Raw genomic sequence first — 16,760 nt, forward strand, 5'->3', positions numbered from 1 at the left:
ATATTTCATTATTTGAGATAGAAAGAACTAAAAATTAGGTGTGTGAAGAACTAAAGGTAATATTTCAGATGGAACATGGTATGACGTCACACATGTAAACCTTGTTTACATAGCCGGGCCGACCATGTGTGCATGTACGTGCATGTGAACAGCTGCCATTCAGGGCTTAGCCCCTCCCTGCCCTTAAATGCCACCGTCAGAGCACTGCAGCATGGGAGCAACATGGCTGAGATCACCCTCAGCAGATCAAAATGTTCTCTTGCTAACAGCATTATAAAGTCATGAGTTACTTCTTCTCTAGACATGTTCCCCCAACAGGTGATGCTGTTTTGCTGTGAATTTATCCTTTGCAAATATGCGCACAGGAGGCAGCACGCGAGAAGGGAAAGGAGGGGCCGGGTGGCTGCTATAGTGGAGCTAGAGAGGCGCGGCTGTCACACATCTTGTTTTGGTCTCCAGATAGTGCTCAAGCACCACCTAGTGGTGAAATATTGCTTATTGCTCCTTTAAGTCACTAGTGCTACAATTATTGCCATCCTCACCTGCATGACCTGCAGTCCTGTCATGCGAGTAGCACGGCACTTAGTCTTCTGTAACATTTCCGAAGGTTGGATCACACGGACGAGGGATGTGTGGTCATTCCATCTTAGATCAGTAAAGGTTGTGTCATCTCTCGTTCTCTCTTCCGCCTTCCCCCCTACATTTCAGTAAGATTCCCATCTTGACATTGAGATGGTGGTAGAAGAAGGTGGAGTTTAAATCCTCCACCATACTTTAAGAATGAGCATAAAGTGGTTTTCCGTATATCCTACGTTTGTGTTACGCCAGACCCACCTGGAGCGTTTGCTGTCAAAAGCTATTATTTTTGTCTCTTCTGACCAAACAACACAGATCCAAGTTAAAGTCCCAGTAGGGTTTAGCCCACCTGACACGTGTGTGTTAAGAATACACCCCCCCCCCCCCATACCTCTCAAACAACTGGTGTGCATGTAGATAGTATCTAATGGTTGCTATGGAGATTTGGTGAACTCAAGATGACAGTGTTCGCTGCAGTTCTCAGTGAGCTTTGAAGATTTTCTTACATATCTTGGCATCCTCTTCCCTGTGGTGGTGGGGAGCCAAGATAAACTCACTTGCGAGTGCCTTAGAGAAATGTTCCCATGTGTCACTTCATATTTACAGCAAAATGAAGCAAGAGGTCACTGAAAAACTCTTTTAATGTCCCTTGCAGCTCTAATCAATCTAAAATAGTGAAATATTTATTACAATATGTAAACATTTTTATATCATATGGTATATTCTATTATTATTAGGGTTGCCAATTATGATATAAAAACTGTTATTATTTTTTACTAGATTTTTATTGGGTCCACTGACTGAATAACCTCAAATTAGAGGCTGGGTTCCTTGAAATGTGTTCAGCTGCAATAAAATGAAATCCCTCCATCTTTTTACACATCTTTACCAGACAGACATGTTCATCTGTTAATTCTCTTCCAGTAATCTGCTGTTTTATCAAATGTAACGTCTGAGATTGCAGTTATAATCCACTATATAAAAGGGGCTGCACTCATGGTCAGGAGCAATCACATGCTGCAGTGACAACACGTCTGCTGTACATATCATAATGACTGAGGCTGTCCTGTAGCCTGTTCATAATGCAAAACTAGATGGTATAAGATTGTGCTTCTGTTTTAAAAGAAATAGACAATTACATTTTTAAAATACATATAGAAGATAGATGTTTTGGATAGATACTAGATATCACTTTCTGCATGCATAGCAGGGCTTGAGATCTTTTAGAAAGCGGCTTTTGCACTGGCAGCAAATGGGATTATTCCTGAGTGTGGGAGATGCTTTAATCCAGGATCTTTTTGCGCTGAAGCCATTGAGTTTATACCATGGTGACTTATTTTCTTACACAGCTTAATGCATGGGATATAAAAAAGCCGAAAACAAAGTTACACATATTTATTCTGGAAGTGTGACTCTTTAGTGCTGCTGGGAAACATGTTTGGCTGAGACAAACACATTCACACTCTTTTGGTAGCACATATTTTGAGAGCAAAGTTTCCCTCCAGCTGTTAATACAATAAAAGCAATGATATTGTTGGCCTGGACGCCGCGGCACAGCAGCGTTCTTGGGCTTTGGGCTGGCCGAGGTCATTGCAGTGTACGTATGACTTACTAATAAAGAGCCGACAAGTTCCAGAACATCTCACACATTTCTGGCAGAGTGTGAAAGGCAGCAGGGAAGTAAAGCTCAAAGAGCTCATTCACAAGCTACGTATAATCTCACATATGTTAGAAACTTTCCTAAAGGTGGAGTTTTGCAGTTATCTGTCAGCTAAACCGTACTGCATGGAAATTGATATCTAGAAAACGTGTCTTTTATATTTTCAATCTTGCCATTGCAGGGGGAACTTGGATCAGAAGGGCAAGAGGCAATCGATGGAGAGAAGGTGAGTGCTTCTCTCTCCAGCAGACATATAGTCCATACACAGGACATCAACAAGCACCACTTTTTTTGTCAGGCAATCAATTCTTTTAGACTTTTCATTTTTTTGTGTGTGTGTACCATGTCCTGGAGGTATGAACAAAGCTGAATTTTCCGTGTGGCTGTTCTACCATATATCAAGTAGATGTAAGAGTGTTCTGGACTGTGCTGTCCTGCTTCCTGTGGAATTAATTGATATGTGCCGTATGCAGCCATAGACTGGCATACCAATGGCCTAAACTAATTTTTCAAATTACCATGAGATCATTCTGAGCCATTTTAAGGTCATTCTTTATTGCAGGCACTCAAATCTGGCTGCTCTGATTAAACTAGTGTACAGTAGCACTATACATTTGTGGATCTTCTCATAATGTTCAATGTTTCTCCAGAAACATATCATATTTATTAACAAAACTGCAATTATTCTGAAATTACAACAGTTTGATTAATCTAAATAAATTAGGGACAAGGGTTCTGGGTCATTTATACATTGAGGAAAAAAATTTAGATCTTTCTGGCAAAAGCATGCGAGTCTCCATGACCAGTGACTAAATGCAGGCACAGCATAATTATGTGTTTTTAGGATGAACATTTTTTTTTTTTTGTTGTTATTCCAAAATCCCTTTTGAAATCAATATGTCACAAAAGTGAAAGTGAAATTGTCACACAAAGGATGAGCCTAAGGAATGGTTCAATCTCTGCCAGATGTCAGTGTTACCCTGGGGAAGTTGCCTACCAGTGGATGTGTGTGCGTTTGTGAGTGCTGCTGATAAATGTGAATCTGTTGGGAGAGGGAGGGGGGGTCAGAGGCTGCAAGGTTCCTGGTTCAACTCACACAGACTGCCACTTTCGGTCCCTGAGAAAGACCCTTAGCGCCTGAATGCTCCCCAGGCGCCGCACAGTGAAATCCCACTGCTCCCTGAGGGATGGGTTAAATGCAGAGGGTAAAGTTCACCAGATTGTATTTTGCAGTGACAATGAAGATGATAATGGTGGTTGTGATTATTATAGTGTAAAAGTGCTGTGAAGGATTTGTATGACTTGGAAAAACCAATATAGGTTCACCATGTTTACCATTTACCTACATGGACCAATCACCTGTAAAACATGGTGGAATAAAGATTAGGTTGCTGTGCTATCAGAGATGTGAAAATCTGTAACAGTTCTACATTTTCAAGGGTGTGTTTTGTTGTCTTTAAAAATCCAAGAGATGACGTACCATTGTGGCGTTGTTTGGTCAACGATTTGACCTTAGTTTGCTACAGAAGTGCTTAAAAAAGTGAAATGATGTGTAAAAAAATCTGTGATAAAGGGTAACAATGTTCTTTACTCATAAATGTCTCAAAAAGTCTTATATCTGATCTACAGTATTACTGCACAGATGTGAAATTGGATTTATTTTTTAAACAATGAAGGTCTAATATCTTGGTTGAGTAAGTATGTAATGTGTTGCTGGGGTTCATGGAACGGCTTTGTGAATGGCACACCATCTTGTTTTTAAATGTCTGATTAATCAAGTTAAAATAACTTTTTAAATAAAAGTTGAATTGTGTTATAAATAGGAAATGATCATATAGTAAAAGTAATTCATATTAATTTAGTTATGAAATATGTTCCCATGTTGTATTAGTTAATTGCTTTATGCTGAGGAAAAAAAACATTAGTCTTCCCATTGATTAAAACGAAAGCAATAGAGATTCACACTGTTGTCCCGTAAAGCAACGTTTGTCAAATCTACGCTCTCTGTTAGTTAACGAAAAGCCACACTGGAAAACCGCAGTAGAGCTATAGTCTATTACAGAGGAAAAAGGAGAGAAAGAAAATAAAAACTGAACTGAACGTACATCCATCAACCACAGCTCTAAAACACCTGCCCAGTATTGTGTAGATTATTTTTGTGCAACATAAACCTTTCTGACCCAGTGGAGCATAGGCAGCAGAATGTTGGCAAAAAACCCAGGTTATGTGTGTAGGGGAATGGCAAGGGTCAGAGCTCTTTGTCCTGCTTGGGGAGGCTGCTGCAGTCAGGGAATTGTGTTGTCATGGGGATGTGTATTTTCTCTGCAATATTGTTTTGGCTGGTGGTGCAAGTCAGCATGATAGGGCCTAAAAGACTTTACACGTTTATCCACACTTTTAAAAGCCTTTGGAAGCATACAGACACAAATATGCTCGTATTAAGGTTGTCACAATACAAACATTTTCAGTACTATGGCAACATTTTTGAGGAGACAGGATTATTTCAGGTAAAGAGCAAAAAATATGAAAAAAAATATATAGAGTGGGTCCTCTGGGTGGATTCTTCTTAGTCTGAAGAGTTACTGAACAACTCAATGAAGAGCAACACCATCAGACCAAGACTCTGCAGTTTACAATCATCTGCAGGCCAGCGGTCACTCTTGTAGGGATGAAGATGTTTGCATCTTGGACAGAGAGGAAAGTTGAGTCATGCATGTAGCGATGGTGGAGAGGAAAACTTCCCTTTCATAGGAAGAAACCTCCAGCAGAACTGGACTCAGTGCAGATGGACATGTGCCTCAACCAACTAGGGGTTTGAGAAGACAGAGCAGAGACACAAAAGAACACAGAAGCACACATTGATCCAGGAATATGTTCTATGTTAGAGAAGGTAATGGCAGATTGTCTGTCCCCCGAGGATGGTGTCACAGCTAACAGAACGCCAGTGCAGATGTACCTACTATAAAGAGAAAAAAAAGACTGACAGAACATACAATTAAAATTTGAAATAACAACAAACATTGCAAAATTAGAGAACAGTAGGAGAACTCAGCAGAATGACAGAAATATATCTTAATGTCCTCCAGCAGCCTAAGCATAAAGCAGCATAACTATAGAGATAGCTCAGGATAACCTAAGCCTCTCTAACTATAAGATTCAAAAAGGAATGTTTTAAGTCTAGTCTTAAAAGTAGACAGGGTGTCTAAAGCTGGGACTTGGTTCAGCAGGAGAGGAGCCTGATAGCTAAAGGATCTGCCTCCCATTCTACTTTTAGAGACTCTAGGAACCACCAGCAGACCTGCAGTCTGAGAGCGAAGTGCTCTGTTAGGAACATACGGGGTAATCAGAGCTCTGATATATGATGGAGCTTGATTATTAAGAGCTTTATACGTTGGAAGAAGAATTTTAAATTATATTCTTGATTTAACAGGAAGCCAATGAAGGAAAGCTAAAATTGAAGAAATATGATCAGATGAAGGCTTTGAACTGCAATTCGTGGACTTTCTGATAGTAAAGAATTACAATAGCCTTGAAGTAACAAATGCATGGACTTGTTTTTAAGCATCACCTCTGGACAGAACATTTCTAATTTCGGCAATAATTTGGATGGAAAAAAGGAAACCTGTTTAATATTGGGTTTAAATTACATGTCCTGGACTGCACAGTGGCACAGTGGGTAGCAGTATTGCGCTACTGTTTGAGTCCTACCCTGGGTCTTTCTGCATGGAGTTTGCATGTTCTCCCTGTGCATGTATGGGTTCCAAAAACATGACTGTTAGGTTAATTGGCCTCTCTAAATTATCCTTAGCTGTGAGTGTGTGTGTGAATGGTTGTTTGTCCTGATTGTTGATGTGTTGCCCTGTGATGGACTGGTGACCTGTCCAGGCTCTCGCCCATTGACAGCTGGAGATAGGCACCAGCACCCCTCGTGAACCCAATAAGGATAAGCGTGTTGGAAAATGGATAGATGGATGGATGACATGTCCTGCTCAAAAATAACACCAAGTTTTTCTTTTTTTTTTACTTCATTACCAGAGGCTAATTTAATGTCATCTAGATTTAGTGATTGATTAAGAAATGTATTTTTAAAGGACTCTGATCCAAAGATAAAAGCTTTCAAAATTTAAAAGCAGAAAATGTAGCCATCCAGACTTTGATGTCATCAAACCATGCCTGTTGCCTAAGGAATTGATTGGATTCATCAGGATTTATGGATAAATGTAGCTGTCATCAGTAGAAATCAATCCTATACCGTCTGATAATTTTTCCAATTGGAAGCATATATATAGTAAAGATAATTTTATCACTTAGATTACTCGTTCATTTTGACAGCACTGTCTAATGAGTATAGACAATCACGCAAGGGTAATTGTTACTTTGCCTGCCCTGTATATGAGTTTTTCTCCAGCTATGTTATCTTACATTCGCTGTCCTAACAGATTCCTGCAGCCGAGCTTGAATGTACATTTACATTCCAATTAATGTTATTAATAACGCGGCTCTGAACTTTGATATTTTGCACCGTTACATTACTTAAGGCAACCAGTCATCATATCTGCTGGTCCATGAATCATGTGCTAATGCTCAGTAGTACACATATATGGTCTTTAATATATTTGCACTGTACTAAAGTGCATTAATTTTCATTGGACATATATGCGGGTGAAACAGGTAGCCTAGTGCATCCCAAATCTTTCAACATTAACATCGTAATATAACATTGTAGTCACAATGACCTTTAGACATAGAGGGTCGTACACTATAAGCCCTTGTTGTGGGAGCTGTCTAACCTTTTTGTCCTTAATGGATTTTTCTTTCTTGAATTGTGTTTTTCAAACTTTAACTCTGCTTATAATGGGACCTGTTGTTGGTCCACACTTGGCTCTTGCTAACTGATATATAGCTTCAGTGTTAAAGGATCTGAACACTTACTATTTCCAAGGGCTGTTCCCAATTAAGTTGTGAGTTTATTTATATACAACCTAACATTAATAAAAGTGATATAGTGTCTCTTAAGGAAAGAGCATAGAAACAGGAAAAGTGATTAGAGGAAAAGAAATCACAATACATGTATTGAGATATACATCTAGAAATGCAATTTAAAAAGGTACTAGCACCCTTTAATAAGAATGTTCATGTTTAAATTATAAACAAATACAAAAGTATTCAATATATATATATATATATATATATATATATATATATATATATATATATATATATATATATATATATATATATATATTTAGGGAGCCAGGTGATGCGTCATGGAGAGGCGACAAAGGTCGCTGGTTCAAATCTCACTCTGGGTCCCTGAGTAGGACCCTTGACCACAGATTGCTCCCCGTTTGCCACTTGCTGTGGAAGCCCACTGCTCCCCAAGGCATGGGTTTAACACAGAGACAAATTTCACCTCTTTTGGACTATGAAGGAAAATATCCATCAGTCTCTCTCTTTCTCTCTCTCTCGGTTCACATGGCTCTGTGCTTCTTGACTGCATGGCTTCCAGTCTTGTCAACCTTCTTTCTGTTTTTGCCTGTGAGACAAACCTGAGATAAAAGTAACTGCCATTGAGCAGTAAACCAATTAAGGTGGAAAAAAACAGAATCGGCAGTGTCTAAATTCAAGCACTGGTGTGTGTCCCAACAACCAGCATGGGCCCTTTTGTTCAGATATAAGTACCTCCTGACATGCTGAAAGCCAGTTGACGTCATGCAAAGATTTGCATATGAATGACATAATCAGGTCTATTTACACAGGAATCTCAAGACCACCTAACTAGAAATTAGCTCCATGCACATCAAAGACCGACTAATTTGTAGTCACAACAACACCACACAAACTATAATGGAAGGTTGTGAATGTGCGCAGTGCCCTGGATCATACACAGAATTTTCTGATTGGTAGTGGTGCCTTCAATGATCAGTGGGAAAAGTGTAGGGCTCTTCAGCCAGGGCTCCCATTGAGTTGATATCAGCAGTACATAAATGGAGACAGCTTGAGGCAGGTTCACTGCAGAGAGACTCAAACTGTTTGTAACTGTTAAAAAAAAAAAAAAACGTAACTCACAATATCTACTGCTTAGCTACCTACTAAACTTTTTATGACTCACAATATCATGTTTAGTAATTCACCGGTATCCTTTACGAGCACAGTTCTCTTTAAGAGGTAAAGAGTTTACCTAACGTGAAATATTGAAGTGTGGTGATTTTTGTGGAAGAATTTTTAAAGTGCTCTTGCTCCTCACGGCTCTCTGTGGGTGCAAACCAAAAAACCCCAATCAGTATTCAGTCAGTCGTTATAAACATTGAAAATGTCCCATTTTTGCCAAATATTTGGTCATGAGCAACAGTTCTGAGAACACAAATAAGTTTGCCCGGAGCAGTAATTGTTTTTGAGCCACGAGCATCCCCAGCTGCTTGTCTTTGCTTTGGTCATGCACACATGACTCACTATCTTTACTTTCCAGGGATTCGTTTTCCTGTGCCCAAGGCAAGTTTGCCTCTGGCAGGTGGGCTTCTCATCATTTAAGATATGTATAATGGAAAAGAAAGATGTTTCTGAAATGGGTGTAGGGTTAGGACACCTTTGCAAATGCAGCACTAGCTGAACCAAGAGTGAACTACTGGTTGTATCTCATTCGTCTAACAAGTGAATTACTCATTAATCTTGCTGACATGACATCACCTTTTTAAAAGTCTTCTAAGTAGAAAATGCACTGAAAAAGAGTTGAAATGTATCCTTCCACTTGCTGTTATTCAAGCTTTAAACCAAATTTAACCTTTAATTTATTGTAGTAACATCCTGGGCTGCTCTATATCAGGAAAGTAATTGCAATACTATTGCCTGAAAGCTCAGACGAAAATATTGATTGTGATTTACCCACATTTTCTTTACACTCTTCTCTCTTTACCATTCCACTACATTCTCCCTCTCTGTGAGCTTTAGTATATCAACCACTAAAAATCTACTTCAGGTGTAAGCATTAAGGACAGTTAAAAGCCACCCAGCTGGTCAAATATACCATCAATATGCAGAGTATGAATAGATGAAAGGCCTTGAAATACAATATCCAGTGTTATGGTGCATTTAGGCTCTTTACTACTATGATATTGTACACATTGATATTGTGATGATGGTTACAATTGGATGTATTGTGGAGCTTTACAAATATCTTCTCCAGTATTTGTTGTGTTCTGAGTCAGAAAATGGTACAGCTGGCCAATTCAGATGTCTAGCACATACAAATTAGGGAGACAGACCCATTTATTGGCATACTGACTAAAGACATGTAAAAAGGCTTTCATAAGTTCAGGTTTTACTGCAGCACTATAATTTCCAAGTAAAAATGTTTAAAAATCCAAAACCAAATGTTAGTACATTTATACACCAAGATAATAATTGTTTGTTAATTAGTTATTTTAACAAAATTTTTGGTTGGTGCTATTATTGATACGCCTGCTGTTAATAGATTGTAACAACACCTTTTGCTAACAAGACACCGTTTAGGCTACATTCTCACTGCAGGTCTTAACCTCTTTAGACCTGAGAACTTTAGTCAACAAATAGGCTTTAAAGACACTTGAAAAAAAAGCTAAAACAGATCAGTTTCTCTTCAAACATATGTTTGATCAGTTGCCAACCTCATTTATAGATCTGTCAGGAGAAAAATATATCTTTAAAGATAAACTAATATTTTGCACGCATCAAAAAGCCTATGCTTAGACTAATATGTTCGGGTCTTAAGATGCTAATACTCAATTTAGATTTTTTTCTGACAGCTGATTCTTTTTTTTGTGAGAATATTCACTTTGTTTTTAAAATGCTGCCTATCTCTGACTCTGGTGTGAACTGTTTGTGGCTCTAATCTGACCCACATGGACAAAAGAACAATTACAATGATGTCACGGCCATAACAAATGAAATAAATTGGTGTTGTGGCTTTAAGAGTCCAACGGACACCATTTATTGTGCCAGCGGGTGCTGAGGGAGACTGCACTAATAAAAACAGGATGAAACTCTTTATTCTGTCATTTTGCGGAGCTTTGGCTGCCAATTTAGCACAAAGGTCTGTTTGGGTGTGGGGACACAGCCATGGATGGTGTTGCAGCGATGCCAACAACTTCACAGTGATCAAATTCATTCAGAACTTTTTGATGTCGAGGGCAATTTTTAATCATATATGTCACCACCTCTTCTCTTTACTACTAACGCCGGGCACTTGTTGCAATCCATCGTTTAGCATTGCAATGGGGATAGATTAACACACGCTGGGTAAACTCTGTGGCTTTGCAAAGACATTTTGCAAGGTCGTGTGCTATGTCCCTCATTCAAATGGTTTCTGTACAAGCCGACCCATCCAGTTAGGTTTCGCTCCATATATTAATGAGGTCTAACATGTCACTGTCCTTCCGCTGTGCAGTGATGTCGCAGCTGCCGTCTATCTTGCTAACACTTCCCGCTGGCACAAATTTGTGACAAATGTCGACAGAAAGTGACGCCAAAGTGGCATCAAATCTTTGGTTGTTTCCACTGGAGTCACATTGTGGGGGTCAAATCTAAGGGTCCCCACTTGTCTGACCTGGTCACTGCACCCCCTCATAAAATCTAATTTTGACTATATTTGCCTGTAGTGGGGACAGGGACGCGTCACAAGGCAGCTGACCCCAAAGGTGTTTTATAGGGAATGGGGAGTTGGTATGGAATCTGTGATTGGCATTAAAGAAAGTTGATAGAATGTCTGAGTGGGCTGGTGTTAACATAGAGGTCACTGGACAAGAGGCATGATATACACATTGGACTAAGCACCATGCACCCACCAGTGGTGGGCACAGCTAACCGAATTCATATTCTGAAAACGAAAATATTAGCTTCACTACCGTTAAACCAATGATAAATTTGGAAAGTTGAGGAAGTTAACACTAGCCGATAACCAATGGCTATCACTCAGTCTGTGTCACACGTCTTCAGAGACAGGATGCTGAATGCACACATACGTCACATGACAAACATGCACACCTCTGCACGTTTGCGGGGATAGCTGTTTTAGTTCTGGATAAATTACTTTTAACCTTTGACACGGCATTGGAAGCTTTTGAGAAGAATATCCGATCCCTTTATGCCCACACTGCTGCATTTTGGGGGAAAAAAATGGTGTGAGTGTGTGGGCTGGAATCAGTGTTGCCAGTTCTTGCGAGAGAAACAAGCAACCAGCTATATTACCTCTACTTTGTAAACCGTATAAATGAACAAACCTAAAGTCACATATAATTAGCACATGTGGCATCACTGCTTGAAGCCTTCAAGAGATCCTTCTTCTCATTTGTCATCATACTCTTAAAAAATGTGCAATAAATCCTGATTTTTTTTGGGGGGGGGGTTACTTATTGTTGTAATAATATCAAAATTTTTATATTTAATGTGCACTATTTTTGAATTAAAAAGCATAAATAAAAATTGGTGCACTTTTTAGAGAAAAAAATGTGGATAGTGGTGTCTGATTTTGAGACATGGACAATATTAAAACCACATCATAACAAGAAGAAGAAAGGCAGGGAGAACACAGCACAACTATGTTTTTTTTTTTTTTTTGTGGAGCTGTGACTGCTACTGTTGTGCTGAGAAGTCTGTGTCAATTTGAATTGTGCAGTGAGGGAAAGGACAGTGACATAAATGGTGGATGAATATCTTGAATTTTGTTATCACCCTTACAGGTATTGAAACCCAAAAAAATTGGCGCCAAACGCGCCGCAAACAGTTTCTAAACTTAGCGTGAACGATAATGTGATAAACGAAAAGTTAGCTACGCAATTATCTGTTTGCGGATTAGCACGACTGTGGCACTGGCACCCACACACCCATACCTGAAGGCCATTTAGAGTAGGAGTAAGATATCCCTGTGAAATTACTATCTACTGGTGTTTCTGCAGTATTTTAAATGTTGATGCAGCAGTCAATTTGGGTTGATTTCTAGTTTACAATCCTGTCAGATCTCTTTCTTTTCCACTATCACTTCTCTGTCCCAAGAAACACAAACATAGGCTGCTGCCCGCTTCCCTTAAACCTTTTTAAGTGTATGCAGCAGCAGTAGGATCAATACTAACTTCAGATTTATAGAGGCTGCATGTGCATTTAATGCACGGAGCACAGCGGTGCTAACTTGATTTATAATTTACATTTTAAACTTGCCATTATAATTTCACATATGGAGACTAAATGTTTTTTGTGCCCACAAAAACCGCTGGGCTGCCATGTTTAATTACAGATTCTTCAGTGAAATCCATGAAAGTAAATCAGTTAGGTTTAGGAGCACCTTCAGAGCTGTCAATAGTATTTTCATCAAAAGTCCAAGTGTTGTCTCCTTAGGAGAATTTTGCTTTTTCTGGTAAGCAAAGTTTATCATAAGTTCAGTTTTACTGAACTTTACTCATATGATAAAGGATTAGTGATATTTGTTTTTACTTGGCCTGCAAATTACTGAGATGCTTAGTTAAATAAGAATTTTATGCGGGAAATATGATCCTAAAATGTTGCTAATTCATCTTAAGTAAAGATTGTTAATCTCTTTAGTTTAAAAATAGCATTTTATTCAGATTTACCAGCAAACAACTTACTTGGGAAGGAGAATACAATTTATGCAATTTACAGTTCCAGTTATTTATACAAAATGCACTGTACTCGTTCAAAATCCCTAAATTGAATTAATTGATGTGCAAACAACACAAGATGACATGAATAGGTTATGCATTGTGGTTGGTATTCTTAAGCTGTTGGTATTAAAAAAATACTTTCGAACCAGAAAAAATTGTTCCCCGTTTAAAAGAATTGGCTTTTTTTATTTATTATTAGCAATATTGATTGCAGTTGGACTGTTCATTTCTACCTTCAGGTTTGTTTTGAGACTGAACTCAAAGATAGGTTTGCTCTCAGTCTCCGCTGTAATTCATACATAATTTTTACTTCAACATTATAATGCTGCAATAAAAACTGAACTTATGAAAGGCTTTCTATATGACTTTGGTCAGTATGCAAGGAAATTTCACGACTGGATTTGTTGCAAAGGTGGCATCCTAACACAGTTCCACACTGGAATTCACTGAGCTCCTGAGAGCGACTCACTCATTCACAAATGTTTGTAAGAAATATCTGCATGTATAGGTGCTTGATTTTATACACATGTGGACATGGAAGTGATTGGAACACCTGATTCCAATAAATTCGATGGGTGAGCAAATACTTTTGGCAATATATTCTCTCTCTCTCTCTCTCTCTCTCTCTCTCTCTCTCTCTCTCTCTCTCTATATATATATATATATATATATATATATATATATATATATATATATATATATATATATATATATATATATATATATATATATATATATACATGATCATCCTTTTTGAAGGCACCTGCAGAAAGTCTCCATGTGAAAGAAATTGCAACATAAATCAATATATGATGGACGGTTCATTATTTGTATTTTTGCAGCTGTGCTCTGTTTGTGATTTATTTTATTTCTTGACCCATCACTCGTACATGATTTAGAATAATATGAAGGTGGAACACTGAAATAAAAGACAGGATGTAGCCAGTCCCTGTGGTTTATCAGTGAGTTTTCTACACCACATGATTAATGGGTTAAAGCCAGTATCCCCTGTTCCTCCTTGAATTTGACTAAATCAGTCTGCAACATGGGTTCCTTTTCTCATCTCGTAATCACTTACATTAATCTACTTTTAGAGACTTAAAATTCCCAAAGACATTTATCTGCAGCAAGAATACAGTGTGAATTCTGTCATATGGCACAAGTGGGCCATGTGGTCATAGACGTGTAAATAAATATGCAGTTGGATATTATTGCATCTGGCAAGATTTAGTGGTTGACCCACTTTTTAAAAATTGGTATTTAGCATAGATTTGCAATTGTAGACTGAATTAACGTACATAATTAAAACACCCCATAATCTCTCAGAAATCAAATCTAAAGAAATAATTGTCATGTCATGATTACATTACACATTTAAGAAAGCAATTGCATTTTTTATGGAGAATGAAATCAAGTAAAAAATAATAAACAAGTTATGGTCCACTTACTAACATTTTAAATTAAAAAGAGACTCACAAACCAACTGTGATAAACACAAAAATGCTAATGTTAATAACTAATAATGGACGTCTATGACGACTTGTCCAGGGTCTACCGCCAGTAGGAAGTATGTTCTTTAAAACAAAAGAATATAGTAGTGGCGCTTCGAAAGGCGCCACCACTAACTCATACTGTGGTTGTGCCAGAGCTTCCCCGTACAGGCCGATTCAGTTTTTCCTGTCTACACGACAGCAGACACAGGGATGGTTTCTAAGACGTTACACTCTTGAACTTGTATTGAAATCATGCCGTTTTCAGTGAAAACACACGCTGTTATGGTGCAGATTAAGTATATATGCAATAAAAGTTTACATTTTCACTAAAGAGATCATGTGCAGGACCTCAGACTGGCAGACTGGTTCTGGTTGAGTTCGGTGGGTACCTTAGTGGTTTCTCACTTTGAATTTGGAACTGGGTTGGACACAAAAATGATATTTGTTCAAATGAGTTGCAAAGTGACAGTGGACACACTTTCAAGGTATAAAAGAGAAAAACAAACGTTGCAGGCACTTCTGACAAAAATACGACCAGTTCAACCATTTGTCGTGAATGACTATCAACAGGTTGATCAAGTTTAGCTAAGACCCGGTTGGGCAGGGCTCCTTACTGGGTTCTCCTCTCTGTTTGAGTTTTAAAAACCTAGAAGCTCAATGTTAGCCAGCACCTTCAGGGAAGGAGTCCTCGCAATGCACTGATAAACCAATAAGAAGCAGACTTGGGTTAAAATGAGAGATATGTCAAATTAGAAATCCATTAGTTAAAATGTATCCTTTTTTTTAAATAGCATTCTTTAGACAAAGATAGACAAAAGGACAGAAAGTGTTTTATGGCTGGAGTTTTTTTCAGATCCAAGATTTCAAACATTTAATCATTCTAGTCAATTAACAACCATTTACATTTCAGACATTTACACATTAATTAATATTTGAGGATAACTAATCTAGGATTATATTAATTATTTCTGAATTCCTTTTTAAATTCCTATTCATGTAATGACAAATATTTAAACAAGACTAGTTTGAGCATTACACAAAAACTACTTTGAATGTTCAAGATTAAAAGATGCAATCTGCCTAAGTTAAAAGATTGTCGTGACCGGCTTTAGAAGGACAGGTGAAGTGGTGGAAAGCCGTTCTTATTTTCAAATCTGTGGTGTTTTGTTCTCTAGAGATCCAATAGGTTTTATTTTGTTAAATATTTAGTATTTAATTGATATTAGAATAACATTTTAATTTAAAACAGCTATCATGGTAATGCTTATTGCTATTTATTTAGAGAGTAAAAACTTGAACAATGAGGAAAGAAAGATAAACAAATTATATGAATACATTTTCTGTTTTCCACGTAAACTAATGTAAACCTTCTGACTGTTGAGTTCTCCTGCAGCAGGTTCTATTACCCAAACCGTCCTTTTACTGCAATTAGCTCATATTCCATTTTTAAAGCTGGTGTGTTATTTAAAGCTCCTGTTGACACCTGAGAAACCACAATTCTGAGTATGAGCATGTGATGTAGTATCGCTTTGCAGATACACCTCCTATGGGACAGGGGGAGTGTACTCTGTGTTATCTTGTGGGTAATTCAAGTTACATTGCTGGATACAAGATGTTCGGCTGCAGAGTGAAGTGTCAAAGAAAACGAAGTTGAGCAACGCTGATAGAACATGATATCCTCTGCACAAGAGGATCTCTGACAGTGTACTGCGATATCCCCACACAATGGAGCAGTGTTTTATTTATTCGGTGTGTAATGGACATGCTAATTTATTTTCGTTTTTAGGACTCGGTGTCAGCGAGGGTAGTCTTCCGCCACATTGAAGATGGGGTATTGCTGAGCGGATGGAAAGTCACAAAAGGCATTTCCTGCTGTAACCTCATTGGCATTTGTAGGCCAGCACTCAAGATATCTGTGTTACTTACAGATCTTGTTTCGCATAGTTTTAAAGATCCATTACCTACAGGAGCAAATTTTGCCTCAAATTAACACAAATTTTTAGCATATGCTCAGTTTCTCTGCTGGTGAACTTCTATCTGGTTGGTGAGAAGACAAACGTCTTTGCAGTGATTGAAATCTGAAATGGTGGTGCTTCTTGCAAGACAAGCTCGCTGACCCGCAGATGCTCCTCTTGGTAAAAGTTCTAAGTAAACATAATTAGGCTGCATGTGTGTCCCTCTCTCCTTCCTCCGGCTCTTTGTTTGCTTGTATTAGTTGTCTTCTGCTGGGGAGTTGCCAGATTGTCCTGTGGCCCCACCGATTCACAACTGACAAGACACAGAGCAGCGTGTAATTAGCAGACGAGTGTGCACAGCTCCCCACAGTGTTCTGACCTCGTGCTGCAGCAACAACTGCCACACAGCCAGGCACGAGTCTTTTCT

General features: G+C 38.4%; 1 protein-coding gene across 1 annotated transcript in view; it reads left to right on the plus strand.

The window, feature by feature from the left end:
- The window catches only part of LOC118561301 (collagen alpha-1(XXII) chain-like), a gene marked incomplete at its 3' end in the record, with an annotated part of 43,223 nt that overhangs the window by 13,607 nt on the left and 12,856 nt on the right, over window positions 1–16,760 (plus strand). Inside the window, exon 5 of the mRNA XM_036133303.1 lies at window positions 2,418–2,462. Within this exon, the coding sequence (XP_035989196.1) occupies window positions 2,418–2,462 (45 nt within the window). The remainder of the gene's footprint in view (window positions 1–2,417; window positions 2,463–16,760) is intronic.

This window comes from Fundulus heteroclitus, unplaced genomic scaffold (assembly GCF_011125445.2).
Source record: "Fundulus heteroclitus isolate FHET01 unplaced genomic scaffold, MU-UCD_Fhet_4.1 scaffold_603, whole genome shotgun sequence".
In the NCBI taxonomy this organism is placed as follows: domain Eukaryota; kingdom Metazoa; phylum Chordata; class Actinopteri; order Cyprinodontiformes; family Fundulidae; genus Fundulus; species Fundulus heteroclitus.